General features: G+C 36.2%; 1 protein-coding gene across 2 annotated transcripts in view; it reads left to right on the plus strand.

The window, feature by feature from the left end:
- The window catches only part of MMP16 (matrix metallopeptidase 16), a 138,680-nt gene extending 117,738 nt beyond the window's left edge, over positions 1–20,942 (plus strand). For both annotated transcript variants that reach the window (XM_072410960.1, XM_072410961.1), the window contains 4 exons: positions 194–332; positions 7,984–8,134; positions 13,830–13,945; positions 15,286–20,942. In XM_072410960.1, coding sequence (XP_072267061.1) covers positions 194–332; positions 7,984–8,134; positions 13,830–13,945; positions 15,286–15,620 — 741 coding nt within the window. In that variant the 3' untranslated portion in view covers positions 15,621–20,942. The remainder of the gene's footprint in view (positions 1–193; positions 333–7,983; positions 8,135–13,829; positions 13,946–15,285) is intronic.
- The last annotated feature ends 1,584 nt before the right edge of the window (positions 20,943–22,526 follow it).

A 22,526-nucleotide genomic window follows, 5' to 3' on the forward strand; every position in this document is an offset into this window, starting at 1 on the left:
GTCCAACAATTTACAGTGTGAGGCAACTTGCATGGTTTATAGCATTTTACAGCGTTACTCACAAGCACGACGGATTTAAAATCTTTTTCAATTAGTGCTGTTTGCAACTTGAGAAACCAATAAAAAAAATTTTCAAATCAATAGCCCGTTTGTTTTACCTAATAGTTTTCTATGGCTCTCCTTTCTTATACAGGATCAGTGGTTCTGGCGAGTTAGAAATAATAAAGTCATGGATGGATATCCTATGCAGATCACTTACTTTTGGAGAGGATTGCCTCCCAGCATTGATGCAGTGTATGAAAACCGGGATGGTAACTTTGTCTTCTTTAAAGGTGAGCTGCTTTATGTAATCTGGTATATGTGGGGTGAGGGATGGACCAGCTTGGAATGTTTTTATACTGCCATTACCCTCTTACCCTTACAATAGCCAAGTAATTGACAAGCTTATTTTCCAGATCTGGAATTCCGCTTTCAATTCTTACCATGGGTACCAATTTAACAGTATTTGTAGGCACTCCTATGTTTAAGTTGCTTTCTTTTCTGGGTTTTATTTACAACCCAAAAATATAGTGGAATAATAAATTGTTCTAACCAAAGTAGCCCTGGCATGCTATTATATTAGTGGGTTAATCTTGTAAGATCCTCTGGGGTGGCTGGCGTCTACGTTTTTGTATGTACAACTCTGTTTAAAGGGAATCTTTATTGAGAACATATGGAGGCAGACATGGCTGACTATGTACCAAAAATACCAGTTCTTTGTCTGCCATGCTAATCTACAATGGTTTCAATGGTTTCTGAGCCACTGACCCAGAACAATATGCAGATTAAGAGCTCTGACTTCACTATACCAAACCTGAGCTGTATGTTTGTCTAGGGTCACGAATGATAACAGAGTTCATGGCCAGGCACTTAGCATTATGAGAAAAAAAATTAACATCAATAGCATCTAAATTTTTATATTCCAAAACTGGGCATGAAACAGTAGACTCCCTGCAGTCTCTAAGGAGAACTCCACTATCACCAAAAGCCTTTTAGATACATTTACCTTTACCAAGATTATAATCAACCTCCCATTGTGCAATCTGCTCTCCTCTGCTTTTTCACTGTGAAAGCAGCCTCTACTATTCCTGGCAGAAGAATCACATAGGGTAAGGATGGTACAGTACTTCAATGAGTACTACACATTTTCTAAAGACAGAGTGTAGTAAAATCATTTTTCTGCAGACACTGCTTCTGAATTTTCTTTAAAAAAACACACACATCTGAACAAACAGGCATGGTGGGGTAGGGAGAGGAGTCTTTGTCACTCCTTTAGCTATGGGTGAAAAACTTAACCTACTAAGCTGTGTAAATTAGGCTTTTTTTCAGCAAAACAGCTAAGGATAGCTTGAGGACAATAAGTAAATAAAAGAGCTCCAGGCTGCATCACCTGGAGAAAAATTAAACCATTTATTCAGCTATCTTCATTCATAGTCCTTTGGAACCCCAGGGTCCTCCAGAGTTTACTAGAGGTTCTTTGAACTGTGGCTGATTGACCTTATGTTTCATGACATCTGAATGGTTCGGAGGACAAAGCCTTGTGAAAGGATAATCTATATGACACTAATGATTTGTTACATTGTCTATAGGAGTGACATTCTAACCAAAACTGTAGGGGGACACTATTTCTACTGGCTACCAATGTAGGAGGTGTTCCCCAAGATATAAATATTTTGTCAGATTATATGTAAATGCAGTCTAATGGAGTTCTTTTTTAAGGTAAAAGAATAGCTGTAACCATCCAAGAATAGATCTTTGTAGCATATATCCCAAGTTGATAGCTGTTATCGTTACAATGCTGTGCCCCTGGCTCAAGTTCTAAGGGGAATTTTTTGGACCTCACTCAACTTCCTTCCACAAGATGGTGCTCAGTGCCTGAACAGCCTATCACCAGGCATTAGTAACATTGTGCAGAGAGCCTGTACAAACTTGCTTTCTGAAGTTTGGCATTTGTAAGCAATTTTTTGTGACCCCTTGGCACTGTATGGAGGGGAGGGGGGAAAAATGGAGTGGCACCCCGCTGCTCTCTCCCCTTCACTTGCATTACAATTGTTCTCCAACACTGTACACACGCAAGATTCACATTCGATATCAGCCCTGAGATGATTATCCGACGAGAACCATTGCACATGTGTACCTAGCCTTACTTGGGAGCTAACAGTTCTATCCAGAAATACAATATATGTCAGACCTGAGGATTAATTTATAAACTTATTCTTATTTCAGGCTTAGTTTTAATAACAATACATGTGTTTTTGGAGTGAAATACCATGCTCATCAGAATCATTTCTCAGATTTAGGGGGAAAAAGTGAGGATTATGTCTAGTTAGCAGTATAAGCAAACTATGCAGTCTAACTAGTCAAGCAGATGGTTCGATCATTAAATCATCTGGTCTATTAAATGAAAAATATGTCTTCCTCTTCTTAGCAGCTTTCCAAACTACATATTGATGTGCTTGGCTTGTGAAGACAGCATTTACAGTAGCAGAGTCCAGACAGGATTACGCAAGTGTATTGCATATATTGAATCAGGGCAGCATCATTAATTCGGCTGCCAGAGGCAACATGTGTGGAAATGTGGACGTTGGGTGGGACGTGTACAACTTGGCTGAAGGAGGACAAAAATCTCTGTTACAGATCAAATGTTTTTTCAGTCAAGGGCTGAGTTTACCAAAGCCTGAATAACACCTTTGGAAAACGCCTAGTAGAATATCATCTATTGTTTTCCATAGTCTCTTTGATTATTGCCTTGGGATAATGCAACAAAACTTTACCATGCTGTACTTTTTCTTTAATCTTCGAACAGCTGAACACCATTATTATACCCACACATTTGCTTGCCTTTTCTGGTCTTTGTGTCTCTGTATTTGATACTTGCACCTAATGAAATGCTTTATTAGTTTATATACCATATATGAAGGGTTGCCTCTTGAATTCCCTCTTTACTTCTATTCCCTGTACTCTCCTGTCCCGTCATATTATGAGGCCTTAAGCATGACTTAGGCTATGTACACATGTGCAAGAATTGTAGTTGGAAAGAAACTTTCACGATCCCTTCCAACGACAAACGACTACATGATGCATGAACGAGTGCTGTACATACATTCGGCTCTATGGAGAGGGGAGGGGGAGAAAGACAGAGTGGCACCCGCTGCTCTCTCCCCTTCACTTGCATTACAATCATTCGTCATTGTCTGTGTATCTGCCAGGACGATCGTTTTGACGATAAACAACAAACACTGTACACACGCAAGATTCTTGTTCAATATCGGCCCCGGGACGATTATCGAACGAGTACCATTGCACGTGTGTACCTAGCCTTACTCGGGAGCTAACAGTTCTAGCCGGACAAGATAGACTCCAAAATGGGAAGGAAGAAATTAAGGAATTACAGTGTGGAGTTTTAACACTGGAAACCCCCATAGCTAAATAAAGCTAAGGTGTTACCTTGCCATATCAGACAGCTTTCCTAGGTATTACAAGACACTAAAGCATCAAGTAGTTAAAGATCAACATGATATGCAGACAAATGGCATTTTCAAACAGGAGTGAGAAATAAAAGGTGTTCCTCTCCTGACAGATTGGCTGTGCATCTGTAAACACCTTTGGGCATGCAGTCCTTTATGCAGGAACTTCTACCTTTAAAGGAGAATAAAAAACGCACTAATGGAAAATTCTGCTCATAGCAGCAGGCATCTGCGTCCTGATTTGGAATTTGGACCTGGGTCATTCCATCCATGACAACTATGCACCTCTGAGATGCTACAGATATTAGGGTGCCAGGATCAGGAGCTCCTTTTTAAATTAGAACCCCCCTTTTCCTTACATTAGAGTCCTACGTTCACATCAGAGCCCTCCAGACCTCCGTTAGGGCAAATCTTCAGCAGCTCATTGTTGTAATTAAAGCTGGCAGAGGAGATCTAATACTCTTGTCCTTCTTTTCTGGTCTCTGATGGATGGCATCGCCAAATACATAGCTAGGAAGTAGAAGAACTCTATATACCACAGTAAGTGGCCAGACAGTGGTCATGAGGAGAACCTCTACAGGTCATCTAAAGTTAAAGGTTCATTTTCTATGGAGACTATTGGAACCACAGTTCTCACGCTACCATATATGCATTGTGTATATAAAAAGACACACTTACACTTCTTTGCAGTCCAGTGATGTTTCATATTCCTTTGTACTGTCCCACCACCTGGTCTATTCAGCACCGCCATTTTCCTTACTGGCTTTACTTCCTCTTTGGCTACTATGTGTGCTTGGGGTCAAGCATGGCTGCCACCAGTGTGATCATTATGGACTGCATCTACTGACCAGGCACACTTCCACCAGGTACCAGGTGCTATAGACAGATTCATTTTGGACTGCTGGCTACTGTGCAAGACACTAGATGCAAGTGTGCTCAGGAAAGATGCTATCCCAGGAGCCAGCAGGTTTCACCTAGTGGAGGGGATAAAAAATGGAATAAGTTAATGTTTTCCACAATGGGTGGAAAGTCCATTTTAAAGGTCATCCTCATTAAAGTGTTATCCCCTGGCTCCCTTATTTGTCCTGCATTCTCCAAAAGTAAGACCTCCCTTCTCTGATTCCTGACTCTTCCAGTCCTTCTGGTTAATTTTGAGTGCTTCTGCCCTCCTTTGCATTTTTGCTCATTACTTGCATTCTCTATAATATAATATGAAGGAAAGTCAAAAGAAATATTGTCTAAACAGCCTTAAGCAATGATATTGGGATTTCTAAAGGCATTTATTGCATATAAAGTAGATTTATATTCATTGTGTACATAAATATATTCAAATGAAAGTTTTGTTACTTGAAATGGCTGTTTAGGGTGCAGTGATACTTAAATGCTCGCTGTATCAGAATTATACTGCAGCAAGTAGCCAACCAAGCAGGTCCTAAATAAAACATTTAGTCTCAGTAGTGCACAGCAATATGGGTCACTAGACTTGCAATGACAAATATCATTGACTTGTGCACCTTCTCATTTAGAAGCATAGAGTGTTCATGTATATATGTACATACCTATATAAGAAATCAGCTTCTTTCTGATTTAGAAATTGCTATAAAACACAAAGTAAACATGATGTTTTTTATATAAATGTAATAGATGCATTTACTATCAAAAGCTATTGTGTAAAACCCCCAACCCAAAAACAACAGTCACTTAGTAGAGTAAGTACATATCATAAAGAGAAAAGTATTTGAAGAAGCAAACATTCAATCTTCATTTAAACAGTGTCTACAGAAAAAAATGTTTTACATGTACATAACACACACAACTGAAATGATAATATGAACCTCCTAATTTAAATTATTAAAATTTAGAATTATCACATAGAAGTAGGTACATTCCTCTATTTACTGCTACCTCAAATCCACAAAATTAGAATTACGTGTTTCAGATACACACCAAAAAAAAGGACCTCTATAGAAAGTATGCAGGTTGATTTTTTTAAACTTCAGATATGTAGGGTCTGGTGTGGTGGTGTCATCATACTATTTTCAAGAGAATTTTGAATATTTTTAATATTGATTTGCCATGGACAGATCAAATAAAGTAGTTTTACCAAAGTATCAGGAAACAGGATTGGTGCAAACCAAAGAAAGCATTTCAGGTGAAGACACTGATATCAACTATGAAACAGAATGGTGGAAATAATTAATGCATTGTATTGTAGTGTCCAACATAGGAGTTAAAACAGAAATCATTTTTAATGAAATAAACTGGCTAATCCAGCAGATAATGTATCAGAATGAAGACATTGAGGGTTATGGACTGGCCCTTTGTTAAGCCCTGATATGAATCTCTTTGAAATGCTGCAGAAAATTTGACGAAAAACAGCACCTTGCAAAAAAAAAAAAAAAAATTGTATATGAAATAAAAAGCATCTCATTACTTTACAAAGTCCATAGTCATGTCACTAGCTGTCCCTCAAAGGGGCTCACAATCTAATGTCAAAGGAGACAATACCAGTAGGAGATAATACCTGCTACTGGTCAAGGATTTCCTAACTTTTTCCACAGTTCATCATTGCATCTACAGATATTTTTGTCAAATAAATATTGCAAATGCAAATTTTCCTTTCATTTTTTATAATTATACCATCTTTATTTGTAGGTTTTGTTATAATTAAGATCTGGTGTTAGGCTATTTAAATATGTTGAAAAAATAAATCATTCCTATTGGGTGCACATACATGACTGTCTACATTTTTTTACCCTTTTCATAATTTTGTATGTGCATTATGTTTTCATCAGCTTCCATGCCTCTTTTTTGACATTACCTGTGTATGCCAGAAACATCACATGACTCCTAATGTCCTCTAATAAAATGAGAAAATTGAACTGCTAGTGATATCTGTATTGGCTAACTGAATTGAGTTAAATTGGAAAATTTCACGGTTGCTGTGTGTGAATAGGAATGTTCTAAAAGAAATGGAAGAGCTCTGTGAAAGCTGCAATTTGAAAGCATCATCCAAATTCACATTTTCTTTTTGTCATCTTCAGATAGAAATTGTTAAAATACTTTAATATTATACTATTTTTCCATGCAAAGGGCAAGATGTATGGGCGTGAAAAGAAAAAAAAGCCTTTTCATTGTAGGCAGTTAGGGGTGATGTTTATGTACTTTTAGTCAATGATTCTGATTCTTTAGTTGATATGGCTGCTTGGGGGTTTTACTGTATGTCATTTTGGATTAGTGCACACAGACTTATACCTTTCTGCCTCCTTGACTATTATTTCCCTAATTTCTTGGTATCACGGTGTTCCAGACAGCAAAACAAGCCCCACAAAAGTTCTGGCTTTTAGTCCTTGAGATAGGGCAATGAAGACACATTCACATATGTAGATGTCCATGTGTTCATGCTCCTTAAAGCGGACCTTAACCAAAAATTTTTTTTTGCATAAAAGGGTAAACAACTCTTTTACATAAAGTAAAAATATTCTTCCTTTTTTTTAACTGCAACATCTTTTTTTCTTAAAAAAAAGGGTAAAGCCCCTCCTATATTGTCCTGATCACCACCACGATTAAGAGTGAATAGGGTAGCAGAGCCTCCCAGGTTACCTACGTCACGCATCCCAGTAGGTTCCACGCTGCTCATTCTGCACAAGCCCAGTCTCAGGCATGCGCAGAAGGGGCATTTTTCTACACTGAGGGGAAAGAGATGCTGATCTCATGCATGCGCAATGAGATAGGCATTCTTTATTTTCCCCTTCACAGTGGCTATGTCACTGAAACTTGCACCTGTGCAGTGCGAAATTGAGTGATATAGCCAGGCTGAAGATGACGGCACCTGGTGCATCCTCCGCGATGAAGGTGAATTCCAGGATACTGTGGAACTTGATCAAGGACTTCTCCAGTGCAATCGAGGGATCTGCAGAATTAAAGGTAAATGTGATTTTTTCATTTTCAGTTTAATTGCACTTTAATACCGGGCAGCCGTCATTTGGTCTGGAAACCACAGCACGGGGTGTGAAGGCATGGTGGATAGGAAAAAAAAAAAAGAAACTGGTAATGGTCAATACAAACACTGTAATCCCCATTCCAAGGGTGCAGACACACATTAGGTAATTGCTGTCCAAACAATTGTTGTCGTGCTCATCTTGGGTGAGAACCTGACATGTGTACATCAGATGTCCAACAACATTTTTTAACCTGCCACAGATCAATGAATGACAATTGGGATCGACCGTTATGCACGTTAATGAATGGATACCATAATGGAGTGCCACTCGCTCATCCTTCCCCCTCCCCTCTCCATAGAACAGACGTTGTGTGTACGGTGCTCATTTGTTCATCCATCACTGGAAACAATCATAAACGATTTCCAGCATCAAAAAATCCTATGTGTGTACGTAGCCTAAGGGTGATTTAGGCCCCTGAACTCCTCCACCTATAGTGCAAATTTGCCACTAAGACATCTTTTTTTTTCTTCCAGGTAATAAATATTGGGTGTTTAAAGACACGACATTACAACCAGGATATCCTCATGACTTGATACATCTTGGACATGGCATTCCACCCCATGGCATTGACACTGCAGTTTGGTGGGAAGATGTTGGGAAAACCTATTTTTTCAAGGGTGACAAGTGAGTAATAAGCTAATTATTTTCTATTTCTCTGGCATTTATGAAGGTTTGGGTGTATTGGTTGCCACAAAACCAAGCTAAGATCTGGCATTTGAAACCTTGCCATTGCGTTTTTACTGATGGAAACAGACTCATTATCCATACCTTAGGAGACAGACCTTATGTGGTGGAGGGGTGTGCTGATGGCAGAGGATTTAATCGCTCAAAATCATTTCAGAAGCAAGGTGATGACCATTGATTTATGTTCCCACTTTTTTTGGATATATTATGTACTGTTTTGATAGGATGTCAAATTTATTTCCCTACCAAATACTGAACTACTTCAGTTTATACCAGAGGCGTTAAAAAATAAAAGTCAATAGCTACAGTTACTAAAAATTGTTTAGCAGATATTTAAATACAGGTATGAATTTATGTTGGTACTTCAAAAGCTCTAGACATGCTGCCACAATTTTGCCACCTGCAAGGGTCATTTATTCTCCCCTATTACTGCAAGGACTGTCATAATAGCCACATCCTTTTCAAGTGCCAACGAGGCACCTTTTTATCTTCCATTGATATGATCCATTGAAATGATAACTCTGCTTTGGTTTGAAAAAATAGCATAACGTATAAACTTGTTACACAAGCCTTTTTTGTAGTCATTAAAGTAAAAAACATTATGTTTTGATGGTACATTCCTTTCTTTAGTTAGTTTATGTGTTCAATTAGCCCCTATAAATGCCTTCTATCAATTTAAAGAATATCCTAAATGCCTATGGTTACAATTCATGCTCTGTTTAGATGACTTCATTTGTAGCCACCCTGTTGTCCAGAGCTGACAACCAAAACTGCAAAAATGAACACTTTTTCCAAGAAACAGCACTTTTACATAACTATATATATTATTATTATTATTATTATTATTAATTTAGATAGATGATTGTATGCTAGTTGCTATTAGTTAAATATTTATTCCTAATACGAGGTTGGTGACTTTAGGTCAGTGTGTCATTTCTTATACAGATGACCAAGTTGGGCAATGAAGTTTGGCCAATCCCTTTAGAAGAGTTATGCCTATGATAAAATTTACATACACATTGTAACAGGCTTCACAAAAAAAATTACTTTTGTCACTTAATGATTTCAATTGTAATGCCAAAAAGTGATTAGGAACATATAGATTACCAGGCTGAAGAAAGAAAAATGTTTTAACTGGCTTATGAACACAATTTACACAGCTGTTTGCTAAAGTTCACCCGGATAAAGTCAGAATGAAAAAGCACAGTGTGATCAAATAGCTTTCTCTTCTTAAGGTGCCCAAAAGACATGAGATAACTTCAGCTAATACAGTTTGTAATATCTAATAATGATGTTATGTCTATAGGTGGCCCCTGCCAGACTTTTTTACTTATTTGTATTTTTATAACGCCAACATAAACAAGGGGGCTCACAATCTAATGTCCCTACCATAGTCATATGTCAATAACACAGTCTAAGGGCAATTTTGAGGGGAAGCCAAACCAGGGTGCAAACACGCAACCTCTTTGCTGACAGTGTCCTGGCTGAGATTCAAACATAATAACTTTACAAGAAGCTTTTAAAATCTATAGAAACTATACAAATCCAGTTGCAGCCTTAAAAAACACCCTTGTCACCTTTCCCAATGATTATGATGCTTTTTGCCAAGATTATAAAATTTTGACAAAATCCTTCCTTTAGCAAATGTTCAAGAAAATTAAAACTCAGTTTGTTCATCTTTACAGATTACTGAGAAATATTCAGTAAAAAAAAATATATAAAGTGATGTTGGAGACTGATAAATGAAAACACTGGTTGCTTACAAACAGCTGGTGCTGTATAAAAAGGCAAATGTTTAGTTCTGCTCCAGCAACCCACTTATGTGGGGGGGCTTAGAGTGTAAACTCAAACTGATTTCCAAGCTGGTGCATCACACAGCACATCATGAAGCTTAGCCAATCCTTTCCTGAGGGTCTGTATGTATACAGCAGGAAGTAGTGAGGAGTGAGGACTGTGAAATCTGATCAGAATGTGTCAGGTCTTAGTCTATTTTGTAGCAGAAAAAGTTTTTTCACTAAAATAAGTTTGAAAGGGTTTGCATCTAAATCTAAAAGCATTTTCATTTTTTGTTATATAACTTACAAATCAATAGCATGAGACAAAGGCCATAATTGTGTTATCAGAATTTATCCTTTCCAGGAGGCTCCTCAGTGGCTCCTTAGCTCACCTACATGTTGTCACTGCTTCCCAATCTCTCAACAGCCTGTATGGAAGTGACAAACCGCCATATGCTAGAGGTGTGCACACAGGCAGAATCTTCACCCATCCCGAAACTTCCTTGTCATTTTGGATCCTTCCCATGTGGAATGCGTGGAGAGTTTCCATACACACCTCTATCATACACATGGCCTTGCAAGAATTCTACTAGTGCTTATCTTAGAGCTGAGAAAGAAATAAAATGCCCCTCTTCATTGGTGTCAGGGGAAGACAAAGGGAGGTGCAAAGTGTGCCACTGCACAAGGGCCACAGACCCTCCTCAGAAAACAGGGGCCCCAATCAGTTTGGCAGGAAGGCACCATGTTAGTCAACAAAGGGGCCCATTATTGACTATGTCCATGACTGATTGGTGTCATCATAATCAACAGTGACCACCCTTTCATTGTTGTCAGTAATAATGACCACCTCTTCATTGCTGTCAGTGGTGGAAGAATAAACCCCCTTTAGCAATAAACATCCCAGTTTATTGGTATCTGAAATGGGCATGATAGATAAAATGTAATGACATCTTTCTATCTATTTATACACATGGATGCATTTGAAGTTCCAGCTTTAGGAAGATTTTAGCCCACTATAATAGCCTTTTTATTTTGTACTTATTTGTTCTGGTTTACGTAGAGCCATTTTTATTGGATCTAATTGTTCCTATTGTGTACTATTAAAGCGTGAAGTATAATTAATATATAATATATTTGCTACCATTGTCATTCCATTTACTGGAGCTCAACAATAGGTGTATCAATGTCTTTAGCCATAATAGCATTCAATGCCGATGAAGCCTAATAGCACCATATACAAATATGCTGTTACAGCAGTAAATAAACCTGTTTCCTCCAACAAGGTAGGAGATCACTTTGCTCAACAGACAATGCTATCATTTTAGTGATGCCTGATGGAATTCACATAGAAATGATTAGACCACCTCCTGTTTCTTGCAGAGACAAAAAGGAAAAGGGTTTCTCCTAATGGGATCACAAAGGAAACAAAAACCTAAAAAATGAATCTCTTTTTTCGTTTTATCTAAAACAAAAAAAAATGTCTGGAGTTGAGCTTTAAACTAAACAAAGGTGAAATTAAGTGGCTAAGTACTTGTTTTACCTTTCTGTAGTTCTGTGTTATATTAATTGCTGCACCTCTTCTCCATGTTGTATAAATTCAATTAAATATATAATGCACATAAAGAACAAATAGCAAACTTCTAGTAAAACTGAAAATTCCCTTTGAATATTCAGTTACATAAATCACCCTACCTTCAAATCTGTTCAATTTGTAGAAGCCATTCTATATTAGGAGAGAATCCCCATGCTGATGTAGTCTGTGTGTGGTGTGGCATTTTACATAACATTCCATAACAGACATATGGAACAAGATAATATTAAATCTCTTCATTAAATCAGGTTGTTCTATGCATTACCCAGATGCCTTGATTTAATTTCCATCTCAAGTAATAAGCATTTATTGGCATATGAAGCAGCTATCTATGTAGTTGTTGATTCATTTTGAAGAGTCATTATGGTGAAGATAATCATTCTTTAGTTCTAATTATCATACTCAGCAATCACACACCTTCCAAAAATAGAGCATTCAGAAACACAGGAGGGTATAAAGAGCACTTCAACTCATCAGTGTCCCAACGCTGCTGTGATGAATCTGTTTCTACACATGTGACAGCTTACAGTTCCGGAGAATTGTATTGCATTGTAGAAAAAGCATTTACCTCTTCATGTCGGCTAAAATACAGCTTAAAGGGAAAATGTCTATTTTCCTAAAAGAAAATAGAAAGTGATATAATGGGTCTGATTTTTTCAAGCTCTCACAGAATGGAGAAAATACACATCATCAGTGAACCTGGGTGATTAAGCAAACCTGGAATGGATCTGGTCCAGGATTGAAAACATTTGCTAACAAAAAGAAAATTACTTTTAAGAAATACATTTCAGGTTTGCTGGATCACCCAGGTTCACTGGTGAAAGTGTATCTTCTCCAGCCTTGGAGAACTTTTTAATAAATCAAGCCCTATAAGTCAAGGTGAGAAATTGGCCTGAAGTCCTATTGCAGGTAGTTCTAATACACTAATTTCTACTTCTAATGCTAAATGCTAAGTTATAATACATTTGCAATTTTTGCAGTTCAGATTTCTCCCCATAATTTTTTTTCAGTTGGGTGGGAAGAAGCTGTAGGTAGGTGGTCAAAAAGTAGGTGGTGCAACACATAACACATGTTTCCAGTTGTTGCTCCTATAGGAATCCATTAACTCTTAAAACTGTGTCAGCTTTCTACAACACCCTATAATTTCTTTAAAATGCCCACCCCCTTAGGATTTCCCATTTTTCCATTTATTTTAAATCAATATCTATTATGAATAAATTAGACAAGCTTCAGTTGTACATTAATGAAGCAACTGGTAATTTACATTTGCAAACACCAGATGCTGACATTGTGCCTTCCAGGCAATCCGATGCTGCTATTATGTATATAATGGGATAATATACAGATAGTAAAGTTGGGAAAACCACATGCATTCCCATAAACATTGCTACAGTTTATATTTGCCATAGGTCCCACTTTAGATGGTGTTAAGATGAGTTAGTCGAGTTAGGTTTCTTGAGCCTAGCAATAGGCTTGGGTATCAGCTGCATTTATACTATACTTAAAATCATGGGGGTCTAACCAATAGTATACTTGCTATTGGTTCTAGTAAGGGGCATTTTACGAAAAAAAACATGCTTTGATGTTCAGTAGAATTTTTTGATATATTTTTATTAATTTTTCAAGAGAAAATAATACAATATGCAAAACAAAACAAATACAGTAAGGTTGCGGCATAGTAAATATCACAGACAATGGAATCCCCTGTTGACAAAATTACAATCAAATATGGCTTGTGTTACAAATTATAGGAGCATAAAAAAACAAAACAACAACCAGCAAACAATTGGAGGATCATTGTCCAAAAGATTGTAGGCATACCATGCTGTATAGATAATGTAGCTATGTATGATTCCCATACTCCAAAAAAGAGTTTGTGTTCTAGATCAGTGGCATGGAGCATACCCACCTGTTCTTTATAAATCACCTAAATTTGATTAAAAATATTCTATATAAATCTAGCTAATCTCTCCCCCATATGAATACCTATTGACAAACCAGAACTGTCAGAACTATTAGCATTATGAACATCTATGTTGCTGCCATTGTGATAATAAAAGCTGTAACTTTGTTTGCTACAACTACTGAAAAAAAAAAAAAAAAAAAATATATATATATATATATATATATATATATATATATATATATATAACATAAAATGTTAAACGTATTCCACCAAATCCTGATGACCTCCTTCAAGGTATGGAGTTGCCGATACTGATATGGATGCCAATGGAATAATATTGTCCTGTGCCATTCTGTATTTTAGATACTGGAGATACAATGAAGAGTTGAGGGTCATGGATCCTGGTTACCCCAAATCAATAGCAATATGGAAAGGAATTCCAGAATCACCTCAAGGGGCATTTGTGGACAAAGAAAACGGTATGCATATACTTCAAGACTTTTTCTATATTTTATGGCAACAAAAACTTCACCAAAACTATTTCTTTATTATATTGAAAGCTGGAAAAGAATTGTATTTTATGGCTTAAATTTAAATGTCAGACAAAGGTTGACTGGTACAATCCACAGAGATTTCATTATTGATTTCCTAGTTTCAGTGAGTTATGGTTTACTGCCCTTAAGGCTTTTTATTTCCAACACAATTTTAAAAAGATTATTTTTTTATTTTGTTTGATTAAAAAAAATTCCAATTAGAAAGCTATTAATGCTGAGCTAAAGGCGGTGGGATAAATACACAGTGGAAATACATGTACTTGAACTGTTTCACCCCCTTCCCTGGTCAACTCTAAATTTGTACTTAAATAACCAGTCTTGTAATCCACATGCCACTTCTGATGGCGTACCATGGATAGTTACCACAATTCTTATGGACTGCAGTTACATAATTCGGCTTGATTGCATCCAGCCCGTAATTGGACAGTGAAGGAGAATCAGCACACTGCTGAATTATTCTCTCTGCCCTTTCCTTTTGTAAACATGCCCAAAACTGTTGAAAAATAGCACTGCAATACAATGCCGCTATAAACGAACTTACAAAAGGCAGATATCATAGTAAATATTGATGTTAGTATGATTTATTTATTCACTTTAAATAAATGGTTATCTGTGTTAAATATTTTTTTATCTGCATTCATTCTGTTCAATAATATATATTTGTAGATTCGAAAATTTGGCTTAAACACGTATAAATACAATTTGACATTGTTTGTTCTACTTCATTACAAGAATTTAGAAAAAATACATGTTTTAGGACAAAAGGCCTAATTTATTAAAGCTCTCCATGGCTGGAGAAGATACACTTTCATCAGTGATGCAGCAAACCTGGAATGGATTTCTTAAAAGTAATTTGCTATTTGCTGGCAAATGTTTTCAGTCTTGAACCAGATCAATTCCAGGTTTGATGGATAACCCAGGTTCACTGATGAAAGTTTATATTCTCCAGCTTTGGAGAGCTTTAAAATATCTGGCCCAAAGACTTAATTATCAGGCACTGATGGGTATCTATATTACCTTGCTGTGATTATACCACCTCCATCATAAACCTGCCTAATTGTCCTCAACTAAATTATTGTACCTTTCCGCATACTTGGTGTATAACTACAATACATAACGTAGGCTGTGACACCAAGAATGGCCTTACACTAGATGAAATTATATTATTTACTCATCCGCCATGTCAAGGTTGGAATGGGCGTTTTGGGTTACTCGTTTTTCAAATTAATATTGATTTTGAGTATGTGTTTATCTTACTTTTTCAGGATTCACCTATTTTTATAAAGGAAAAGAATACTGGAAATTTCACAACCAGAGACTACGTGTAGAACCTGGATACCCACGTTCTATCCTTAAAGATTTCATGGGGTGTGATAGCTCCATTGACCGAGAAAAAGAACGAACCAGTTCTCAAGATGATGTAGACATTGTTATGAAGCTGGACAACACAGCCAGCACTGTGAAAGCCATAGCTATTGTAATCCCTTGTATCCTGGCTCTGTGCCTCCTTGTCTTGGTTTACACCGTGTTTCAATTCAAAAGGAAAGGAACACCCCGACACATACTGTACTGTAAACGCTCTATGCAAGAGTGGGTGTGATCTAAAGATTTCTAGTGTTCCTAGTGTCCTAATTTCGAGGTTACTTGAGAATCAACATCAGAGCTATTATGCTGTTCCCTAGCTAGACACAGGCATCTGTGAGCCGGGGTCTAATGGCTGATCTTTAAAACCCAAGAGGTTTTGTGCCCCCACTTGAGTGGGGATTCAATCACCTAGGGAGCTTCCAAAAGTTTTTGCCGTTCCTCCAGTCGTTTTGTATTTTATTTTTGTCATTCAACTATAGGCCTTCCTTCTAAACTCTGGAGGTGGTGTTTCCTTTCCAGGAGTCAACAACGAAGAGAAAGGTGAAAAATAAAAACTTAAAAAATATTCTTTTACATTAATTTCATTTTTGAAAACTCCAGATCCTCTTTGAAAACGATATGTGCTGCACAGACACATATCCTTTAATTGTGAGCAATGAACTAACATAGAAAATCGCCCATATGGAACCTTAAGGAGTATGAAGACCCAAAATAGCTTTGTGTCCAAAGAGGATTGATTCGCTGTCTGCTATGGGAAGACACCCACGGTTGACCTTGTGGGAGAACAAGTCACATGGGACCTTTAGACTGTTTGGACAAACTTTTTTTCCAACTAACAAGGGGCCAAAATATCTGCAATATAGTAACAGCCTTAATAATGATACATTCATTTTGTGTTTTATACAACTTTTCTGAGCTTTGTCCAAAACGTTTTAACACATTTATAGTCATGAATATACTGAAAAAAGTGAAACTTTTTTCTTTGTTTTATCTTGTTTGTTTTATTTTTTTCATTTTTTTTGGCATCATTATATTTTATCAAGTTGCATTCCACTGCCTTGGGCACTTAGAAGGTCTGACAGGAAAACTTATTTGAAGCCTGGCAGGAAGCAGAAAGTCTCTAAAACGGATTGCAGTGAGCTGTGGCAAAATGGCCGTCATGTTGAGAAGAAAATTGCTACAAGTATTACGTATTTGTAACCCTTTGAGTACTATCTTATCAGTTTTCAGATTCCAGAAGGCACCACTTGCCTGCCACAAAAAAATTGGACATAGATAGGGAATTGATATGATTTAAAGTATTTTTTAATGTGAAATAATGTACAGCTTTAAAAGAAACATGGAAAAAATTTGATTTTTTTAACTCATAGCAAAGATTTATGTTTGGTATAACCAAACAAGGCAGTGCTACTAAGCAAAAATGGATACAGAGCAAAGGGTCTACTGTACATTTAAATCATGTTGCACGATAATATGAATTGCCTTATAGGAGTACATCCATATGAAATAATTCTGCTATCTGCTTAGCAGAGAATCTGATTACTGCATGTTCCACACTAAATTGTTCTCAGACTGCATGTTCATTATAGTTCTCAAAGGGTGAAAATGGCTTGATCTTAATAGGAGCCGGACCAGAAACAATGGAAGCACCAAAGCATTTTCTTGTCATGTACACCACATAATGAAAGTGTTGTCATCATCACCATTATACCTGCAAAAGCAGGTGTCTTTTATTTTTATCTTTTTCCATATAAAAATAAGAACTGCTTTTTAGCAGTATTATGCTTTTACCAGCACTATGCTTATTAAACAAAGGTAACGCTGAATGCCATTTATATGTGGTCAGCTGGCTGAAAGTCAGCACATCGGAGAGTAACTGCTCCATAAGAACAGTATGCCTTTAACTTTAGTGGTGTCCTTTTGGCTGTCAGTTATTTTACTTTATTATTTTACTCTTATTGTCTTAAAAAAGAGTGCTGTTCTTGCTGTTTGTGCCCTTTGACCTTCAGCAAACGTAACAAGAAGAACTGCTAGTTAGGATGTGTGGTGAATGCAGATTGCAAACAACAATATATAACTTATATGTTAAATTATTTTTTATATTTGCCTATATGGATGGTGCATATATACATATGTTCACATTCCCCTGTCGGAACAATACAACCTTTACTTTAATTTCCAATAAGAATAAGTCAGATGTTAAAAAAGACTTATAATACATAGTGTCACTCCCTCAACACTTATAATGGGGAGCAAATCCATTTCTCTTATCTGAATTGGAGGGACTTGGTAAATATTGGCATGCTTTGCCTTAACATAGCCAAGGTAATGTGAGAATGGATTTAAATAAAATGAGAAAGTTGGGCCTTGTGTCCTTAAACATGTATGCCGATGGTAGCAGATATTTTAGGCAAGCTTGTTGATGGAGATGTAACTTGTAATTCTTACTATAGAAGCAAGATAACAAAAATTGCAGAATAGAAATGATAAGATATTCTTTAAAGTTTACGAAAATATGAAAAGGAAAACCCATGCTTCCTTTTTTTGTGGTGTTATTTCTTTTCTTTTTTTTTTGGTTTCTCCCTTTTTTTATGTATTTTTGGATTAGCATTAAATTTATAGCTAAAAAGTTCCAGTTTGTTTCCACCTGCTAAAATTTACAAAATAAAGAAATTAAAGCTGGAGTATATAAGCAACAAATTTATTTGATAGAACTTAAAGAAAAAAAAAGCTAACACATAAACTAGAAATACCCACAGAATGAATAAACTATATGTCATTTTATATGTTTTATTGCACATTTAGGACACCCTTGTTTCTTTCTATAGACAGTGCAGAACATCCCATCTCTTGTTAGTGATAGATTGATCCATGTATGATGAGTTTTAAAATGACTTTGTCACTGGTTTACAAAAAAAAAGCAACTAGAAGAACTTTTTTAAAAAAAAAGAAGGTAAAATTGTTTCTTCTGTAGAGCTGGGAGTTTTCTGCTACATTTTCCAGTGTGGTGGATAGCTGTGATTCCATCCTCTACTATATGACACAATGTAATATAGCAATCAATAGAAAGAACCACAATGTCTTGAACGGAACATTCTATCTGACACATTTAGAAGTCTCACAGCAGTTCTCCAACATATGCCAAGGCATACAGATCCAGCCTCTTTGTTTGTAGGGTTTTTCTTGTTGGATTTTTAAAAACCAATTAAGTTGTTTTCATTTTTCACAGTAAAGAGACATTTTCATCAAGACTTTTATGCTCAGATTAAAAAAGAGCTTCCGTAGAATAATCCTTTTTGTGGCAAATTTTAGAGAAGCGTTTCGACTCTCTCCTTTTTAAACCAATATCAGTTTATTATCCTTACTAGTTATATACATAACTATAAAGAAGTCCATTATAAACAAGCCATGATATGGATTCCCATCATTTCTTCAAATAACTTTCGCACTTTAGCACATCTTCTTGTGCTAGATTGCCTTATCCAGTTCAAAAGGTTAATTTGATTTTTCAATTTATGGGGACTCCAAACAGTATATTCCAATCTATATAATATGTGGTAAACAGAATTACTATATGTCATGCAGGATTGTGGCAGGTCCCAAGACTGCAGTGACTTAGGAATGGGCAAATGTTTACCTGTTTACTTTTCTTGAAGAGATCTCTTTTCATGGCCAGTTTACCTAGTCATAGTTGGTTCTTTTCAATGAAGTGCAAAATACTCCTCCCACATAAAAATAAAATCCCATACCCAGTTTTCCCATATTCAATTGTTCTTCATAATTCTACAATTCTTTTTGCATGCAATTATTAAAGTGGCAGAAACCTAAGTTTCCCTTACATAATTTTCCCAACCGAATTCCCTCCTCAGCCTCTTTTACCTAAATTACAATTAAAAAGAAAGTCAGGCTAACTCAATATATAATATACATTTACTAATACAAGCTTTTGGAAAATGTAAAATTCTCTTTGTTAGGCAAATATGAAGATCTTATATTAAAATCTGAACTTTTTCAAAAGCTTGCATTTGTAATAATTTTAAGTTAGCCAAAAAAAGGTATTGCAGCAACTTCTGTTTTTCTTCTAATGTCCATGGATTACACATTACCACGTACTAAATTTTAGGTATTCTCGAAGTTTGCATAAAATATATGTGTGTATCATGTGAAAGTGCTTAATGGGAAAGTCACATTGATAGGGCCAGTGAGCAGAAGCCAGTTACAAGCACAATCGGATAAGTATTCTTGAAAAATTACTTTATCTTCAAGGAGGGCCTTCTTGACCTTAAGAAGCAAACCCTTTATATATTTGGCAGTGTTAAAAACTGTAGCTGGTTGCCAATTAAAACTGAAACATTCTTTTTAATGAGTTCAATTTCAAAATGGTCTCCATAGCAATTACTTTTGTTATATACTATATATTTTACTTACTTACATTTCAGTTTTTTTTAATAATTCTTCTGAAAACTAACTAAGAAGAGCCTAGTGGAATTAATCTGGATTTCACATTTTAAATTTATTTTATACTCATTTATAATTATTATAGGGGTTAGTTAACGTCATGATTAAAAAAACAAAAAACAGTGTTTTATCATATTAATCATATTAATATGATTATCATATAAAATCATAATAACTTTTTCAGAAACAGTGTATATGGACCATGATAATGGCAAGGTACATTACAAAGATTATAAAAACATAGTTTGGGGAGTGCTCACAATGTTGTTTATATTATACTGAAATGTTGGATGAAGCTTTCCTGTATTGGATGTTATAGTAAATATATTTTATTTTTGTCTTTTAGGGTCCAGGTAGATATAATATTCTATTTTGCTTCTACTGACAAACACAAAGCTTACTTGTGTGCTAACACAGACCCTAATAATTGGTGCTAACTTGTATCAAGACTGTGATATAACCGGGAAATGTTTGTAGTGCTTAGATGGATCTATAAAATATTAATAATTTCCTATCAATCCAGTATGTGGTATACAGGAGTTGTATTTTAATACCCAAAGTCATTGCACAGAACAAAAGCTAAAAATTAAATAAATATTCTAAAAACTAACCACAGAAAGCTAATTTGTTCCCTCATATATTACACCATTAAAGGTCAGGGGGTTGTTAATTTTATTACTGATTGTTTTATTGTATTGTATACCATAGTCCATGATTTATCTTTTTTTCCAATGAAAACTTGTTTACAAAGCTTTATTACTTTGACTGTGTCATCATAAAATAAAGGGGAGATGAAAGATTAAGACATTTTTGACCAGACAATTGAAAGGTTGGCATTCATTGCGCTAAACATCAACTTTTCCGTTTCCACAGTCAAAGCATTAAAGGCTGTGCAGTGATTAATTTCTATTTATTACTATTTATTTTGCCGTTTCTCTTGAGGAGGGCTGTTTTGGGGTGGGGCAGTTGTTGTCTGCTGTAAGTGTCTTAAGGGAAGGGGGTCAGTCGCTTTTTATATTATTGCATCTTCTGTAACTACCATTGTTTTATTGTGTTGTAATTAAAAATACAAATAAAGCTGCAAATAATTAGCAGATGAGATCCTTCTTAGCGTATGTGGCATTTTCATAATTATATTTAACCTGTTGCACCGGGTCCATATGTATGTAGTTAAATGGACAAATCCACACCAACAGTTACACACACTATGACCCTGATTTATGAAAGCTCTCCAAGGCTGGAGAGAATACACTTTCAGAAGTGAACTGGGTGATTCAGCAAACCTGGAATGGATCTGGTCCAGGATTCAAAACATTTGCTAGCAAATAGAAAATTATTTTTAAAAATTCCATTCCATGTTTTCTGGATCACCCAGTTCACTTCTGAAAGTGTATTCTCTCCAGCCTTGGAAAGCTTTCATAAATCAGAGCCTATAACTTAAAGCATGTGAACACCCCTCTGAATAAGTTTTAGTAATTTTAACGCAATGATACACTTCCAATTCGGTAGAAATGGCTCTAGATTTCATTGGTTTGAGGCAAGCTTCATGTTGGGTAATGAGGCAAATGTGGCAAGTTTCAGCGTTTGTTCAATTTCAGAAAATAGGTCAACACAAGGAAATTTGACTTTGTTGGCTTGTTGAAATTGAAGAAAAGAAAGGTTAGAACAAACTTGCCTGGTTACTTTTAAAAGAAAATATGTGTGTTAAAGGGACTTAAAAGTCTACAGTGCATTAATCAACAGAAATCTCCGCATTTATTAACTGTGAAGTTATAACTTCCAGCTAATTGCTTTGGCAGGTCCAAGGCCAGAGACAGAACGTGTAAAGAGAAGGGCTCGGAGACTGGTGGGCTTGGAGTGGTGACAGCGGAGTTCTCTTCTCCTCCATCGCAACCTATGTAGCTAAAAAACTTGCTTCTGAAGAGAAGGGCTCGGAGACTGGTGGGCTTGGAGTGGTGACAGCGGAGTTCTCTTCTCCTCCATCGCAACCTATGTAGCTAAAAAACTTGCTTCTGCTTTATTACCTTTGCCACTGCTTTATGCTTTGCTTTCCTGAAATAAGGCAGGATTTGAATTTGAAGCTGTCCAAGCTGATAAACTTTTATTAGTTATTGCCAGAATGGCTAAAAAAATCAGATGAAAAGATAAATAATAAATACACATGCAGAGGCATAACCACTATCGTACAGATAAAACCAGAAACATGTCTGCAGAGACACATTCCTTACTGTATGGCAATCACCAGAAACATTTTCACTGAGATACATTACCGCAGGAACACAATGGGATATATTTGAGAAATACGAACAGAACTGTACTGACAGAAGCTGGTATATGGCCCCATAGACACAATCCATAATGTACTGACTGTGATATGATTGTGTCAGCAGAAACTATAAATATTGAATTAAAACTACTAGAAGTTTGCAGAGACAGAATAACAGAACACTAAAACAATGCTAACAACAACTTGCTAACTGGTATTATCGGGATGAACTACCTGAGTACAGCACTAAAGTGAGCCTTAAATATATTCAATATCAATACATGCAGAATTACATGTAGATAAGTGATAAATGGTTTATAGGGAGGAAATAGAAAGTTAAAATGTGTAAAATGTGAAACCATCCCTCTCTTCACAAAATGCAACATCAATTTCATCTTCTTTATTGATGCAAGAAAA

Source organism: Pyxicephalus adspersus, chromosome 5, assembly GCF_032062135.1.
Source record: "Pyxicephalus adspersus chromosome 5, UCB_Pads_2.0, whole genome shotgun sequence".
NCBI classification, from domain to species: domain Eukaryota; kingdom Metazoa; phylum Chordata; class Amphibia; order Anura; family Pyxicephalidae; genus Pyxicephalus; species Pyxicephalus adspersus.